The 18455-nt window shown below is 40.4% G+C and overlaps 1 protein-coding gene and 1 long non-coding RNA gene across 5 annotated transcripts in view; one reads left to right on the forward strand and one right to left on the reverse strand.

The window, feature by feature from the left end:
- The window catches only part of ect2 (epithelial cell transforming 2), a 109478-nt gene that overhangs the window by 15430 nt on the left and 75593 nt on the right, over window positions 1-18455 (forward strand). For 2 of the 4 annotated variants that reach the window (XM_036007304.1, XM_031320593.2), the window contains exons 4-9: window positions 2316-2423; window positions 4105-4178; window positions 5526-5656; window positions 14140-14255; window positions 14793-14855; window positions 17515-17740. In XM_036007304.1, the coding sequence (XP_035863197.1) occupies window positions 2316-2423; window positions 4105-4178; window positions 5526-5656; window positions 14140-14255; window positions 14793-14855; window positions 17515-17740 (718 nt within the window). Of the gene's footprint in view, window positions 1-2315; window positions 2424-4104; window positions 4179-5525; window positions 5657-14139; window positions 14256-14792; window positions 14856-17514; window positions 17741-17815; window positions 18002-18455 lie in introns of all 4 variants that reach the window. The other 2 variants (XM_031320592.2, XM_031320591.2) reach the window with 2 other exon arrangements.
- On the reverse strand, window positions 12017-12955 carry LOC118496265. Its single transcript, XR_004898812.1, has 3 exons — window positions 12880-12955; window positions 12550-12599; window positions 12017-12074 (listed from the first exon to the last, which is right to left on the reverse strand). It is a non-coding gene; the product is annotated as an uncharacterized LOC118496265 (long non-coding RNA).

The following is an 18455-nucleotide window of genomic DNA, read 5'->3' on the forward strand; positions in this document are numbered from 1 at the left end:
AAAGTAACATTACCTGAAAACAGCGTGTAGATTCTTTTTAGCATCTCACATCACACTATCAGTCACTATGACCACTACTACTACGGTCAGAAACATTGATTGTGCCAAAATATGAACAATAACGTCGCTGTCAATGGGCTTATCTGCTAATGTTAGCTACCGACCGTTACCTTAAAACCATCCAGCAAATAGACGGTGCCGCTACATGAAACTGGTGATTTAACGTCACCGCTCATTTTACACATAGTTTAACAACAAAACAAAACGCTGAGTGAACATTATGAGCTACGTTTTTCATGTTGGTTTTGAGCGGTATGCACCTTTCGTGGGGAAGAAAAAGCAATTCAATTGAAGCACTTACCATGAGATCACAGGTTCACTTAGTTTCAAATGGTTATAATGGCATCACAAGTTCAAACTGTGAATGCTTGTTTGTTTGTCTGTATGTCTGTTTTCTTGTATTTCACTTCACTTGCGTCATGGAATATTTTCTATGTGTACTCATTTGGGTGTCTGTACATACAGAAGAAGGTTCACTTAGTTTTAAGTGGTTATAATGGCATCAGTGAATGCTTGTTTCTTTGAACTGCTTTAATTTATCATTTTATTTCATCTATTAATTTTATTCTAATGGTGAAATAAATGCAAGATGGGTTAGGGTTGCAAGATGTTTCCAAAGTCAGCGAGTCTCAATCTATTCTGTTGACTTTCCCTATCTGCATTGTTCTATTGGCCTAGAGGGTGTAGTTTTATAAATCTCAAACTCTGTTTAATGGTTAGAAAACGTGTTGCCGTATAAACCTGCAACTCAATGGTGTGTTGGTTTTAAAAAATATTGAGAAGGTATTAAAAATTGTATTAAAATGTATTGAATTTACCTCCAGGATTTCTGTATATACCCTGATTTATTTACGATACATTTTTCTTTTTTTTAATTAAGGCATTAAGATCAATTTCCAAAAGATGATCTTTTATTCCTCTTTTTAGTCAACTTATGCTGAGCACTGTAGTCACATAATACTATTAATCCAGGCTAAAGTGAATGATATTAATAATGCATGCATGTTGCTTTCTCTAAATTTCAGGGTGTGGTCGACTAGCAGGGCCTGCTTGTTTGATAAATTGATCAACATTGATTGTGATTAGTGGTTCGCTGTGCATGCAGACCTGCATGTCACACACTAGAAACAAACTCTGTATTCAAGAACACTTAAGCAGTGTAAATTACGTCATATCAGACACAGACTTCTGTTATGTTATGTTTCCAGCGTGGCTCCGAACCGTAATGTTAGTTGGGAAAGATGCCTTATTTCTTCAGGCTAACTATATTAGCTTTAGCCTGGCTGGTAGCAGCTTTGTGCGGTGAAAAATGTCCGGCCGCTAACAATCATGTAAAAGGAGAACGGTGAAAGTTTACTTTTCTATCAAGCAGCAAAAAAGTTTTAGCGTCAACATCGCAACGACCTGCGATGTGACTATCGCGCATGTGCACATCGTGATGTAGACGATGAAACAAAATATTGTGCAGCCCTAGCGTCTGCGCTGTGTTCCGGAGGCGCAGCGGCACCCGCGAGCAATCGCGGCAATTCAAGTCGATGCTTGATATTCCACCACCCCGTCCCTCTGGGAGGGGAGAAGACACAAAATCAATGGTCAATCTATTGACATTTTATCTAATGTTCATGGAAGCTGCGGGAACAGAACACACACTGTGGGAAATCACTGGTCAGAATTCCACTAGGAGCGGGCAGGAGCGAGATAAAAAAAAAAAAAACGCAAGCAGTTGGAACGGGGTCCAAGCCTCATCGCGGCAGTCGCCCCCGACGACATAGGGAGCGCACGAAAAAGAAAAGTTGGCTTTGCACATTACGCGATATTGCGAAAAAAAAAACTTCTTAGCCGAAATGGGCGAGGCCTACATCATGTGATTCAGCTTAATTCAAGGAACATGTGGATGTAAGGTTTTCTAATGTGCGATGTGTAATGTGGGAATTATAGGCAAAAACACGTTTGACGTCATAGCACCACCTAGTGGTCCATATGTGTAATTTTTGGTAGGTGAGGTCCATGACATTGTACATCTACACTGTAAATTTAAAGTTGCTCACATAAGTGTAAGTGGTGAATCCAAATGTGGAGATGTGAATGGACCCCTAAAAAACAGCCCCGCGCAGGGCTCTAATGCAGAGTGACTAACAGTGATTGGAAAAAGCTACTGGCATAGCAAAATGTCATGGCATATTCCACCTTGATCTTTATTTTACCCCTTTGTGCTAAGCTTGTGTTTTTTTTTTTGTTTTTTTTTTCCTATGTAGAAGAACTTGGTGAATCTGGTTCATCACATGGGTGGGACCATCCGGAAAGACTTCAGCACCAAGGTTACTCATCTCATCGCCTACTCCACTCATGGAGAGAAATACAGGGTTTGTTCAAGCTTACTTTGTTTAACTGTCATTAATACTACCATGCAGTTAGGCTAGGTAATATTGTCAAAAATGTGTGTTTGTGTGTGTGTGTGTGTGTATATATATATATATATATATATATATATATATATATATATATATATATATATATATATATATATATATATATATATATATATACATACAAACTTTGCAATATATAATGTACATCCCAGTTTTGAATAAATACCACCAATATGTATTTTTTAATATTTAATTTCAAGAATGTTTATACAATTTAAGAAATCAAGGCAGAACATACCTAAAATACACATTACAACATATAATAACTGCAATGATAACATTGTTACCTGCTTTTGTACGGCAAACAAAACTATCATGAATAAATTGTCGGTATTTTATATTTTTCCCCTATGGTAGTCCTATATTCCATGGAATTAGTGGAATAATGCCCTTTTTTCTTTCGTCAGTATCATTCATTTAAGATAAGAGATGACTAGCATTGGCCGATGCCTTCGCTCACAAGGCCGTTGTTTGCAGACACATCTACAGGTAGCCATGTCAGTGTGGCTGCTGTGCTGTGAAACGGAGTTAGCGCTCAACCTTGTGTCTATTTCTCCATTCTACCGGGAAGACTTCAGTATATTATAGTTGTCAGTTCAGAACCAACAAACACTTACTTCAAACAAAAACAAACAACCCCCTCCCCACCATGATTTACTATTTAAACTTCTATCTCCCTTCTCTGTTATTGCCTTCCCTTTTTTACCTCCTTTGTTGTACTGTGAGCATTGACAATGGAACTATTTGAAGGTCTAATAGTTATAAAGTTGTACATAGATAAATGTCATTCCTTACTATGTAAGGAAGTAAGGAATGTCATTCCTTACTATCGGTTGGGTTTTATCCGATACCGGTGCCTACTCAGTATTTTTTAAACGGTTCCGGTGCTTAAACGATTCTCGAACCGGTACTTAAATAAACAAAATGAATGGCAACGGTGTTTGCTAGCCTACTTGATATGCAAGATTTGCGGTTGGCATTAAATTACTAGACTTACCCGAAGAGGAACGGCTGCTGTCATCATCATCTGTGATGTCCACCACCACACTGACAGGGCTGGGACTCTCTTCAATTTGTCCGGCGAGGCTGACACTGGCTGCTGCTGTTGAAGTGCTTGGCCTTGTGTCACGTAGGTTATCAAACATGGTGCACTGTTCGGCTTTTAAATAAACTCCATGTGTCGCCAGATGTTTCATCAAATTCGACGTGTTACCTCCCTTGCATGACATTGGTTTGAGGCATCTGTTGCATGTCGCAGAGTCTGCATCCTTAGACTTGAAATGCAGCCAAACCTTGGAGCGTTTTGCCTTTGGCATCTTCATTGATCCTCTCACTATCAGTTCTGATCAACAAGTGTGCTGAGTAGCGGCACTGACGTCACACAAGTTGACAGCAGAACATCAGGGGGCGGTAAGTCAGGCATCGAAATAAGGCACCGGAATTTTTGTTCTTATTTGTTCTCGTTACTTCTGTTTACGTCGGAACCGGTGCCCTGTTTACACCGCGTTTCGGTTCCCAATGTAAGAAATGGCATACTTGGTTGCACATTTACTCATTTGTGTTTTGTTTTCCTCCTCTCTCTTTACTATGTTTTTATTGTGTCCTCATCTCTCAGCTGGCAGTGTGCATGGGGACGCCTATTCTCACTCCATCATGGATTCATAGGTCCTGGGAGAGAAGAGATGACGTGTAAGTTGAAAGGAAGGAAGCCTATGTACCACTCAAAGCTTCTCTGCTTTACGACAGTGCGAGCTACCATTCAAAGCTTCTCTCCTTTACTACAGTAAACTAACTAACCTAACTACGTCGCAAGTTTTAGGAGCTTAGCTGGGAGCTTCATGGAGACAGCTAAAGTTAATGTTAGCTGCCCTACAGCTGTCAGTTAGCATTGACTTCGTATATTACCTTCTAACAGCTGGATTCTCAGTAACGTGACAATCTTCAAGAAACAGGTTGCTTATAAATCACTAAAATAGTAGTGGCAGGACCGTTTGGCTTAGTTATCAATGCTGTTAGCATTGTGGCTAACACTGTTGTTACTTTACTTTATGACAAATCGTTTCGGCTGTGCTTTCTAACATGATGTCATTGTGCTAACCGAGCAACCTTAGCCTTTACAACAGAGCCGCTTCACTAGCTACATTTGTTAGATAATGTTTCATTACAGAGTTGATTTGTGTTTGTCGCTGTGTGCTCGTGGTGGAATATAATGTAAACAGAGAGTGGCGTGCAAGAAATGCAATGCACCATGACGTAGATCCCCTTCAAGGCCAGCCTGATGTTGGAAGTCCTTCTAGTGGACAGAACGTCTAACAACCACATGCTTATAGTGGCATTGACAATGCATAAGCCTGAGTAGTGTAGTACGTATTTAACAGGGTGCATTTGAGCATTAAATATTCGAATATTATTTGAATATTAAAAAAAATAACAAATGAAATTCGAATGGTATTATAGAGGAAGACTGACATCTCTATTGCACGCAGCTGGAATCTTGTGATATCACGAGATTACGCAAGAATCGTGAGATCACAAGTCAGGCATCAAGTAATGTGTTTGTGTCAGAGCAAACGGCATGTAAAAAGTGATGGTCACTTCCGCTTTTGCCCTTTTATTGGCTTATCTGTAAAAATACAGTGGAAAAGAAAACTAGTACTTAAGCTTCACAATATTCTGGTTCCGGTTCAAATACATAGAAATACCTATCAAATTAAAAATGGCCAACTTCCAGTTGTACGAGCTAATGGAAGCTAACTGGAAATATGTCCGAAATTATGTGAACTACCAAATTTTGGAAATATTGGAGCAATTATGTCTAAATTAAGGCGCTATGGAGCCCGCTAAAGAAGAATGAACCAAATTGCTGTATAGAAAATAAAAAATATACTGTTTATCTAGAGAAAGTAATCGAAAGTCCTTGAGTTTCATTTTGTAATGTCTGTCTGACCCTGCAGAAAGTGCTTGAACACAAACCCATATGCAGAAATGACATGGTAGTTGATAGTAACCTTGTTTCTCCCACCTTCATGTGTTAAGGTACTTTCATGCAGGAGAAGAGGAGTTTCGAACAGAGTTCAAAGTGCCTCCGTTCCAGGACTGTGTCCTCTGTTTTTTGGGTTTCTCAGATGAAGAGAAGGCCAACATGGAGGAGAGGACCCTCAAACACGGTCAGTGCCGCAGCACACAGGGATCTGTCAAAGTATTTCTGCAGCATTTGTTTATTTGGTTGTCTTTTGGCAGAGCAACACACTATTACTAGGGCTGTGACGGTATAGTGTTTTTCTTACCGCAGTGACGAAGCAACAAATCACTGCGGTATGGCAGTTAACCGCAAACCCTTTAAGAGGCTAGCGTAAGTTAGAGCGAGAATGGCAGGGTCCCTTAAGTGAGTTAGAGCTTAGATCGGCCCAAAAAATCAATCCCGAACCTGCCCGAGCACGTTGCGCCCGAGACCGGCCTGACCCGACACATTAACTGTAATTATGAGCCCAAACCCGATTTAAACCCGACAATTTTTTAATACGTGGGCCGTTATAACTGACGTACTCAACTACAATTCAGAGTTGTTTGAACTGCAGAAATCTGTTTAGAATAATACAACAAGGACGAAGCATGTAAACTGCGCTGTTTGTTTAGAATGGAACGGATCGCAAGTGGATCCGAATGAAGAAACGTAAAAAATAAAGAAACAATGATGAACAACATATTGTTGTCACTGCCCACGACTTGTTTAAACTGCTTCCATACCTCCGACTTTCCTCCACACTTGCTCAAAGTTAATTCTCCTGTTTTTCTTTTTTTCTTTACATCTTCAAGCTCCCGGTGTGATGCGTGCGAGAGGAGGAGACTCCGCGCATGACACGTGCTGCATTTTCTAACTGCAGCCTAACTTTTGTACACATTTGTTACTTTTATATAGCCTATATATATATTTATAATATTTCTGATTATGGCATAGCTATCTCCCCACCCAAATAGGATAATAAGGTAATGGATAAAAAAAAAAAATTGACCCTTGCTTGATCAAGGGTCCGGGCCCGGCCCTGCCTGAGGATGTGGCGGAAAATAACAGCCCGACCGGACCTCGGGTCAGGCTCGGGCTTGGGCCGAGAATCTAAACTCTAAAGTGAGCGACGTCAGTGCCAGTGTGGTCGTGCAAGGAGAGCGAGCGGTAACGGAGAGTAGCGTGTGAGTGCCACTGTGAGGAAATACCGCCGGTATTGCAGTGATGCAGTTATCGTCACAGCCTTAACTATTACATTACATACAGTGCTTACACTTATATTGTACACTTGTACTCTATAGACAGACACACTATTACATTACTATACAGTGCTTTCACTTGTATTGTACATTTGTACACTTGTATTTTTCGTTTATGAAAGCATGAAAAGAATTATAAAATTACCTACATTAACTTCAAAACTCTTTGGATACTCAGTATTGTTCTTGCTAGAGCCCAATCTAAATTAATCCAAAGCTTGTCACACCGGCTGCGCCTAGTTACAAATGCTAAGCTATGATTGGACAATTGCTGTCCAAAGTCAATTCTGAATGTTGAAAGTGAATGGTCAATTTTGGCTTACGACATTCACACCTACATTAAAATTAGTAAAGCTGATACATTTATAAATAAAAAAAAGGTGTTTGTGTATGCATATGTAAACTTAGCACAAAAAGTAAGGAAATTTGTGTTTGGTAGATTATTTCTCTGTGGTAACAATGCTTTTTGGCAATAAATACCGTTGGAAAGCCTGTTTAGTTCCCTTTCAAATGGTGCCCCATTTGTAAGGAACATGCATTTGTGGGATGAGCAGCAGCGCTGAGTATGTGGGTTGCGGCCATGAAAAATTTGGCAAATCTTTTCTGCCAATGCCAAACAGCTTACCCGCAATTTCCACCAAGTGTGGAATGGCTGCGGATCCGCTCCAGAACGGCGGCGGAGTCAATAGGTTTCCATTAAAGTCAATGTGTGTATTTTCACTGACTGCGGAACAGCTGCGTTCCGGCTCTGTCCCAGCTCCGGAGCAGATACGCAGAGCTTCTGTTATGCCGGATGCCGGAGAGCTCCGTAGCAATTTAGCACAGGGCAGATTGTGCGGGACAGGAAGTTGAGCACAGAAACAAAATAAAACATCCGGTTAATTTTCTAAATAAAATACACCGTGCTCATGGCGGATCATATTTCCCTGCACTACACCTTGAAAATGTCATAATGGGCAGAGACAGGCCTGAAGTCAAGTTTGTGGTTCTGTTTAGAGGTCGACCGATATGGGTTTTCTCTGGCCGATGCTGATGCCGATCTTTAGAAATCAGGGTCAGCCGATGGCCGATTAATGCTGCCGATTTATTTTGGCCGATATGTGCTTGTTTTTAAACCTCTATTTGAAAGATAAAATGTAACACTAATATACACAGAATTTCTCAACAAAAACATTTATTGAACACTTCACCAATCTACACTTGTATACTTCAATTAAAAATGTATAATGTAAAAACATACTGTATATTGTATAATGTATGAAAAATATATTAAATAAACGAAACAGGTAAGAAGAAAATAAACTTTGTCAAATAAACTTTTAAATGAAAAAAATAAAGTTTAGTGCACTTAGCAGCATTTATTAAACTTCTGAGAATACAAATCTGCAAGCTTCACAGAAAGTGACATGTTCTTATTAATCTCAACACTATTTCCTCCTAACTCCTGTTGAATCACATAAGACTAGGGCTCTCTAAAGTCAATTCTTGTTCACCTTGTTTGTTTGTTAGATCATTGTTCATTTGTTTGTGTGTTTTATCTGTTTTGGGGATCCTACTGTTACATGTCCTGTTGCACTAATTAGGATCTTATCTGAGCAGATTTCTGTCATTCAAACAACTCTTGGTTGGAATTTAAAACTCGTCCAGCCAATTTAATAAAATTAAGGGTTTTATCCGTGCTCGAGTCCATAGATGCAGTTAATGGATACAGGCACGGAGAACTAAAGGCTCGGTTAGCAACGATTAGCTCCGTTAGCGGTTAGCTAGCTCCGTTAGCGGTTAGCTAGCTCCAGTTAGCTCCGTTATAGGAGTGGATGAGACTGCCACGGACAGGGGTAACACCCAGACTCTGATAAATGACATTCGGGGAGCTTCCACAGCGGTGTGACCGCGGTGTTTTGTACGGTTTTATTAGTACAGTTAATCCCAAGGCAAGAACACCAGCAACATGCTACTACTAACAGTAGCGTCTGAGCCTGAAGTGGCTGCGCGAGACACAGACACACAGCAAGACTTCACGAGGGGAGGGGCTGGAGGCAGCTGGTCTGGGTACGCTGTAAAAAATGTCGCCTATTCATGTTTTTAACACTAGGCTGCCCGCAGATGCGCCTGCCTATTAATCGGCTTGATATACTGGGATATTGGCCGATGCCGATTATGTTAAAAAATGCCAAAAATTGGCCGATAAATCAGTCAACCTCTAGTTCTGTTTATAGAAACTACATCCTGTTATATCGCGCGATCATACATGAATACGTGAGATCTCTTGGGTCCTCGTGACTTCAGCTGTCAGTCATGGCTGCAGCCGTTCCGCAACAAATCCGCACCTGGTGGGTATTGAAAAACGGCGAAGCCGACACGCAGCGGAACCGATCCGCAGCCGTTCCGCAGTTGGTGGAAATTGCGGGTTATTCTGCCATTGACTCGTTTGGTGTTTGGTGGATTGGATGATTGAAGTTTGAAGAAACAAGACATATTGGCAATTGAGCAATTCATTCATTTCACAAACAGGAGCATCACTAGCGTGTGGAAGAACCATACACATCTCTAACCTTTAGGCCACCACTGCCCTAAATTATTATTTATTTACATTTACATTATTATGTTATTATTGTCTTTCCTTAAAGCCACAACAGCCTGGAACCTCCTCCTCATGCTGGTCACCAGCTTGGTCACACACTGCTGTGGGATGGCATCCCATTCTTCAACCAGCAGTCCTGACCTTAACCCATTGAACACTTGTGGGATCAGCTTGGGCATGCTGTTCGTGACAGAGTGACCAACACAACCACGTTGGCTGACTTGGGACAAATGCTGGTTGATGAATGGGATGCCATCCTAACAGCATCTACTTTTGTCTCCCTCTGACTCTGGTGGTATGGCTTCAGATGGTTCAAAATGCAGCAGCTAGGCACAACACAAAAAAGCGTGAACACATTAAACCTGTCCTAGCCTCCTTGCACTGGCTTCCAGTCCAGTCTAGGATACAATTTAAAATACTGTTGATGGTTTTTAAATCTCTTCACGTCCTGGCCCCCAGCTACATAGCAGATATCATTCATCCTCAGATCCTCCAGCCAAGGCCTCCTCCATGTCCCACGGTCCCGGCTTAAGCAAAAAGGTGACACATGGGATTATTTTTGTGTCTTTAATTCCAAGCAAAACTTCTCAAGTATCAAACAAAAAACACTAACTCAAGCAAAAAAAAAGTGTCACCTCAAAGGTAAAACTTAAAACTTGCAAACAAAACATTTGTGTAGTTGTAAACTATTGGTCTTTTATTTGTTTGATATTGTGTCCTTTTGTTTCCAGTTCCCTCAGCTTCTTTCTCAATGATCAGTCTTTTGCTCTCTCCATCACGTTTGCAGTTCTGCTCCCAGCTTTCTCGTTTGCGCTTCCAGAGTCTTTGTTTGCGATTCTGACACAAAGCTCTCGCGTGGGCGGGTCTTACAGGGGTGCGTCCCCATTGGCTAATGAGTGTTAAGGGAAAGTTTGAGTGACCGCTCAGCCTCAGGTAAACTAACGTTAGAGACTCTGAGTCTGGTCTTGAGGACACACAAGCCACTCCACAGCGGATTACTGCAAGATTAATAAAGTGTAAGTATTGATCCTATATGTATGTATATGTATGTGTGTGTGTGTATATATATATATATATATAGTCTGTGATCTACGTTGCAAGCATGGTTACTGGACGTTTGTTGTTTCGTTGTGTTAAGTTACTAGCTAGCTAGTAAAGCTGTTTAAGTTAGCATTTAACGTTAGCTAACTGCTAACGTTATCTAAAACTTGTAGCCAGCGGCTACGTTACTGAGCTAATTTGCCATTGGAATCATGTATTCTTCGTGAGGCCTTACTCAATGGAGCTGTATTAATTATTGTCGTCTCTCTGTAGAGACCTGCAGGACCCGAGCAGAGCTACAATGCTCTCCCAGGTAACGTTAGGTTAGTAACGTAGTTATATTATGATCTATTAGGAAAAATTATCCAGCTAACTACAAATTATTGTGGTTGTTATTGGCCTGATAATACACAATACTAATATTGGTTAAGTTGTACAATGTAGAAGCTGTGAATGTAATATTATATCTAGAGGTTGACACATACATTAGATAATGTTCCATCTGTACACACCGTTGTTTCTTGCTTTGCACTACTTCAAGATGGCAGATAACGGACATATTTTTTGTATATTTTAGCACTGTAAATGTCAACAATATTTAGATTTAATGCATATTGTTACTTTAACTAACACACCAGGCCCTTGACAAATACTTTGCTTAGTGATCCTTATGGTTTGATGTGATGTGCATGTGTCCTGGTGGCTGGCTAAATTCAACATGAAGCCATATCTTACTTTACACATGTAGTCAACGTGGAGGTAGGGATCTAGAAAGTGTGATCAATAATATTCCAGAAATAAGTGTTCCAGTAGTGTTCAGGAAAGCTAGAAAAATGTTTCTAGAGTGCAGGCTTTATTACAATTATTTATTATTGAGCTAATTTCCAAAATATTTTTTAATCAACCAATAAGGTACTTCAAGCTTTACAATAAGAAGTCAAGGAAGTGAAGGACGACAGCCACATCCCAGCCCTTCAGAGAACTGTCCTGCAGAAAAGGCTGTCGTCCAGACTGGAGCAGTGGGCCATCAGTGAGCTCAGGAGAACAGATGATCCCAGGCGTCTAGGAGTTGTGTGTGATATTCCTGCACCACCCTCAGAAGTGTTGTTGCAGACACAATTCAGCAGAGAGCAACTGAATATGTATACATAACCCAATTACTCAGTATGTGTATTGTTGGTGATGAAAAACTGATCCTGACCTGTGATGTACTTTAAATAATGAGTTCCAGCTTCTTCTACCACCGGAGCCCCAGCAAAATACGTTCAAATATCCATTATGTATGTGAAGTTTTATATTGGACTAAAAATAAAGCATTATAATAGACTCAACCTTATTTCCTGTATTATATACTGAAACAAACAGACAAGGGTAAATGTAAAAAAGTGTTTTAATATATTACGTGCATTTTAAAATATAATTACAGTAAGACAATGTAAACACAAATTAAATTACAGGACATTGTACTGTAGTAGGATATATTGACATACAATGGACTTAGAAACTACAAGTACACCAATGAAAACTTAAGAAAAAGCTTATTGTAAGTGTTCATTGAATATCTGAGCAAAATATGATCTATACCCTGGCTGTTTGAAGCCTTAGCACACATAGTGATTCCTCCACAGAGAGCCTGAACGCTCCTCTCCCTCTGTTGCTACCATGTCCTCCCGGTTGGACTGCCTGCTGCCTGATGTGAGCTGTGATAGAAAATTATAACAAAGTTCCTTACACCAATCAAATGGTAACAAAGTTCTTACTGATAACTGAGGCTTCCAAGGTTGGGTGATTTACAATTAAAATATCTTGCTTTTAAGTAGCCATTAGCAAATGTGTAGGCTTTAAAAACACTATGAACATTTTCCTTATACTGACCTGCTTGCAAATGCAACAGAAGACATGTAATTAGAGTTAGGATAGCCAGTCTTTGTCATAACTAGGAAAGTACAGATGAGCACAAAACTATAAAGATAAACCAGATAAGCAGTGCTAACACTGCATATGTACTGTATGTGTCGACCTCTAGATATAATACATTATATTCACAGCTTCTACATTGTACAGCTTAACCAATATTAGTATTGTGTATTATCAGGCCAATAGCAACCACAATAATTTGTAGTTAGCTGGATAATAGTTTTTCCTAATAGACCATAATATAACTACGTTACTAACCTAACGTTACCTGGGAGAGCATCGTAGCTCTGCTCGGGTCCTGCAGGTCTCTACAGAGAGAAGACAATAATTAATACAGCTCCATTGAGTAAGGCCTCACGAAGAATACATGATTCCCATGGCAAATTAGCTCAGTAACGTAGCCGCTGGCTACAAGTTTTAGATAACGTTAGCAGTTAGCTAACGTTAAATGCTAACTTAAACAGCTTTACTAGCTAGCTAGTAACTTAACACAACGAAACAACAAACGTCCAGTAACCATGCTTGCAACGTAGATCACAGACAATATATATATATATATATATATATATATATATGATCAATACTTACACTTTATTAATCTTGCAGTAATCCGCTGTGGAGTGGCTTGTGTGTCCTCAAGACCAGACTCAGTCTCTAACGTTAGTTTACCTGAGGCTGAGCTGTCACTCAAACTTTCCCTTAACACTCATTAGCCAATGGGGACGCACCCCTGTAAGACCCGCCCACGCGAGAGCTTTGTGTCAGAATCGCAAACAGACTCTGGAAGCGCAAACGAGAAAGCTGGGAGCAGAACTGCAAACGTGATGGAGAGAGCAAAAGACTGATCAGTGAGAAAGAAGCAGAGGGAACTGGAAACAAAAGGACATAATATCAAACAAATAAAAGACCAATAGTTTACAACTACACAAATGTTTTGTTTGCAAGTTTTAAGTTTTACCTTTGAGGTGACACTTTTTTTTGCTTGAGTTAGTGTTTTTTGTTTGATACTTGAGAAGTTTTGCTTGGAATTAAAGACACAAAAATAATCCCATAGTGACAGAGCCTTCTCTGTTGCTGGCCCTCAGCTGTGGAACCGACTGCCACCTGACATCAGAAGTGCCCCTTCAATTGTGATATTCAAAGCCAGGCTTAAAACTCACCTTTTTACATTGGCTTTCCAATGTTTAATTGTCTTATCCTGCTATGTTTGTAATTAAGTGTTTGTCTTTTGATGTCGTTTTAGCCTAAATCACTGATTTGTAAGTGTATTTTATTTTATGACCCTGTGGCTAATGCGCTATGTACAGCACTTTGGTCAGCGCAAGCTGTTTTTAAATGTGCTATAGAAATAAACTTTACTTACTTACTTACTTACTTACTTACTTACTTACTTACTAGCAGTGTGTGACCAGGCTGGTGACCAGCATGAGGAGGTGGTGCCAGGCTGTTGTGGCTGTGTATGGTTCTTCCATACCCTACTGAGGCTCCTGTTTGTGAAATGAATAAATTGTTCACTTGCCAATATGTCTTGTTTCTTCAAACTTCAATCATCCAATCCACAAACAACAAACGAGTCAATGGCAGAATAAGCTGTTTGGCATTGGCAGAGAAAATTTGGCAAATTTTTCATGGGCGCAACCAACATACTCAGCGCTGCTGCTCATCCCACAAATGCATGTTCCTTACAAATGGGGCACCATTTCAAAGGGAACTAAACAGGCTTTCCAACGGTATAAGATGTATTGCCAAAAGCATTGTTACCACAGAGAAATAATCTACCAAACACAAATTTCCTTACTTTTTGTGCTAAGTTTATATATTTTTCATCATTGTTTTTCTGTGTTTAAGGTGGCACTTATCTTGAGGTTAAAGATGAGAGGTGTACACACATGGTGGTGGAGGAAAACTCTGTAAAGGAGCTGCCATTTTCTCCCTCCAAGAAACTCTTTGTGGTCAAACAAGAGGTATGTAGTTTTTTTGGAAAGAACAGTTTGTTTTCGGAGCTGCTTCTAAAGACAAACAAGTTGGATACCTCTGATACTGGTCAAGCACCATCTTGACATAACAGAATAATCAGTACACTCTAAGATTTAGCTAGAGGAAGATACAGACACAAGGGAGACAAGGGAAAAATACTGAATCCTCTCATTTTTTGTCCTATATAGAATGCTAAATGATTATCTGATCAGGATTTCTTTTAGATCAAACCTCAATAGATAGTCTATAGTCTCCCTCTCTCTGTCTGTGCTGTCATAGAGAGGGATCAGGAATAGATTTCCCCATTCCTGTGGATGAATAATTTGAGCCCAGGTAGAGTTGTGGTTTAGCTGTAGTAACTCCACAATCAATAAGGCCTGATCTTTACTCTGCCAGTTTTATTGGTTTTCAAAAGGAGAAGGAAAGTCTATATAAATGTATTACGCAAAATCTTTTTTATTACCTACTGTACCTCTGTCCTAACCCAGGGGTCCGTAAAAACAGTTTACTCTTTTCAATGGTAGTGGTTCTGGGGAAGCATTCAGATGGACGCTCGGGCAGGAGAGTCCATGTACCTCTACGAGAAGGTGAGTGCATTTTGAATAATGTTAATGTATGTGTATTAAAGGGTATTTCGTTTTTTTTTTTCAACCTCGACCACATTTCCCCCTTCATTTGTGTCTAATAGACTGATGTGACCAAAAATCTTTGAAATTGGTCCAGTATTGAGCAAGATCGCAATGACGGGCCGGCGCAAACCGTGCTGCAATGTATCCTAATGGGGCAATTGTGCATCCTCGATTTTTGTCCACTAAAAGTGGGCATGCTCAGATTGTTTAAAAGTGTCTGACGATCTCAGGAGGTGACTTTTCGTCCGAAGACAGAAATGATAGGCTCCTGTTGTCTAAAAGATTGTCAGTGCCTTGGTGGCTCAATATTTAAATTATTTCAGTGCATACGCCACCAACTGGACTGGAGTGTGGAACAACTGGAGCATGCGCAGTAGGTGCTTGATATCTGTACAGTCAGGTTAGCCTAACCCTAACCTTTATTTATTCAGGGAAGGTTCACTGAGAGGCAGCCTTTCTTTTGCAGGAACACCCTGATCACATTCACACAGTTACACATTCATACCTGGAAGCTGCCCAGTACAACCACAGTCTGATCTGCAGGTCACTGAGCAGCTCCACTGGAGCGGTTGGAGGTTAAGGACCTTGCTCAAGGGCACCTCAGTGGTGGTAATGAGGGAGGGACAAGTGCTGCTCTTTCACTTTCCCCACCCAGATTTTATCCTGTCGGTCTGGGGATTGAACCGGCAACCTCCCGGTCACAAGCTCGTGTCTCTAACCTTTAGGCCACCACTGCCCTAAATTTTTATTTATTTACATTTACATTATTACGTTATTATGTTATTATTGACATTTACATCACATGGACCAAACCAGATCCTTGCGGACAAGCGGAATGTACACATTTGGCTTAACTGGTGCTAAAGGCCAAGTTATTCTTGAAATTAACTGATTTGTACCGAGTGTCGTTCAATTGTATCCGAAGACAAAAGTGTTTTCAGCTCTTCCAAGTGGCCATATTCAAAGACGTGGCAAAAAGCCTGCCATAGTAAAGAAAGGGGACGTGATGAATTGTACACAGTTTTGGAAAGTCTGTCCTTAAAGTTGTTAATTCAATTAAATTCAATTATAGTGTCAAATCACAACAAGAGTTATCTCAGGACACTTTATAGATAGAGTAGGTCTAGACTAGGGCTGCACGATATGAGGAAAAGCTGCGATGTGCGATAACATTGTTTAATATTGCGATGACGATATGACTTGCGATAAATATTCAAATGTGAATGTTAGCTATACTGTTCCCATGTCTTAGTGCTTTAATAGGTTCTTTGCGAACCTAAACATTGAATAGCCTATTCCCACTGAATAAAGAAATCAAATAGATAATTTTTGACATGCTTTTATTGAACAAATTACACATAAATGAGGCATTATAACTATAAGAAATTAACGTTCGACGAAAATCTTTTAAACTGACCTTTGTTGATCTGAAATGAAGACATATTCAGCAACTGCATGGCCTATTTCTCGCTTAAAATGTTTTCAGAAACACGTTTGACAACATGAGATCGTATTCTGAACGAGACGCCATGACAGTCTGGCTGTGAATTTCCGGAGAAAAAAGAACCACGTGACGCGTTTGTCCAATCAGCTGCCGGTTTTCATTTTCAGTGAAATAATCAGACTGTTAATGGAAACAATACAGAGGAGCGCTGCCTGCTGCTATGGAGACGTATTGCGCTTCGCGTCGTCTCAGTGTGTAAACTGTTTTCCCTTATTCATCGTGTCAGGCTGTCTGTTGCGATGTGTTCATCGTGCTAGTTCATATCGCGATGACGATGAAAATTCGATGTATCGTTCAGCCCTAGTCTAGACCACATTATGATTTACAAAGACCCAACAATTTCCCACGAGCAAGTATTTGGTACGACAGTGGCAAGGAAAACCTTCCTTTTAGGCAGAAACCTCGGACAGACCCAGGTTCTAAGTGGGCGGCCATCTGCTGCTGCTGGTTGGGACACAGAGACACTATACATGATGTGATTCATAACAATTATAGTAGTTGACATGATGCGCCATGGGACTTATAGTAACAATAAAGATAATTAAACTATGATTAGAAATAATAATAGTTGTAGCAGTGCAGGGTGTCGAGCAGGACCACGGCAGCAGCGGCCAAAAACGAACCACCTGAACCGCCAATGTTAATGTTCCACTTGAGAGAGAAGTTCACACCGTGCCTACTTTCTCACCTCCTTACACCTGGCCAGTCCACAATACAATACCACAGTCAGTCTCACCCAACTCATCTTCCAAGGAGATTAATTTGGCATTTTTATCAAGTTCAAAAAAGACCATGTTGTGCACATCCATATAGTTGCTGGTGCAGGACAAAAAAAGTAAATGTTCAAATACAATAAATGTTCAAATAAGGTAAAGTCCGCAGTTAAATGCTCCGAAAAAATATTGAATAGTGCAGAATCAGGCACAAGTGAGATTCTGCACTATTAAATATTTTTATCAAGTTACCACACCCTTAAAGCATGACGTGCCTACCTCATTGTTCAACAAACAGGGCTAACATTTTACTATATCATAATTTGCAAGACATGCGGCTTGCCTTCATGTTGCTATATTTTTTACTCATCTTGTATTCATCTTGTCCCTGTAACTTCAGAGCGACAGCCCAGCCATGAAGAAGACAGTGTCCCTCCTGTCCCTCACCACCCCCAACAGTAACCGTAAGCGTCGCCGTCTCAGGGACACGCTGGCTCAGCTTACCAAGGAGACGGAGATCTCCCCTTTCCCTCCACCACGCAAAAGGCCGTCAGCAGAGCATTCCCTGTCCATGGGTTCTCTGCTGGACATATCTAATACCCCTGAGACATGCAAGGCCTTGGCAGGTAAGAGAAAAATGGAGGACTGGAAAACACCTGCATGATCCAACCCTAAACAAGATGAACCCCTCTTAATTTCAGAAGACAGAGTAGGGAACCGTTCAGAGAGCAAAGGAGAAAATAATGTGACCAGGAATAGGATGAGAAGAAGGAAAACCAGGGAAAGGATGATTAGGACAGACGAGAGGAGGAAAAGGTCCTACCCTGGTACAAGTACTCTTCAACAACCAGAGGAGGAGCAGCAGCAGCTGCCAGTAACTTCTGCAGGTCAGGTTTTGCTTCAAGAGCACAAGTTTAGGCTATTTGTCGGTGAATAAATGCATCAACTTCTCAAGACCAAAGCCAAGTTCTTGTCTTGCTTGCCACCTACTGATTAAGGTGAAGGATGTTGAGCCCAAAGTTAGCAACAACATCGGCCCAGGCTCACTTAAGGTGGACTGGTGGACCAGCTATAGGGTTGGGTATTGTCTGGGTTTTTTACGATTCTGGTGCTAAAAAGATACTTTTAAAACTGCTGGTGCCTAAACGGTACCAGTACCGATACTTAAGAAAAGAAAAAAATGATGAGCACAAAACGACATTCAGTGACATTAAAGAACGGCTTGTCGTATGGTCATAATTAAAAGATTTATTTAAAATGTAATAACAATAACTTATTATATGAGTCAGTTGTTGTTAAATGACAAAAAGGAGAACCACTAGATGGCAGAGGGTATTTTAC

This window comes from Sander lucioperca, chromosome 11 (assembly GCF_008315115.2).
Source record: "Sander lucioperca isolate FBNREF2018 chromosome 11, SLUC_FBN_1.2, whole genome shotgun sequence".
Classification (NCBI taxonomy): Eukaryota; Metazoa; Chordata; class Actinopteri; order Perciformes; family Percidae; genus Sander; species Sander lucioperca.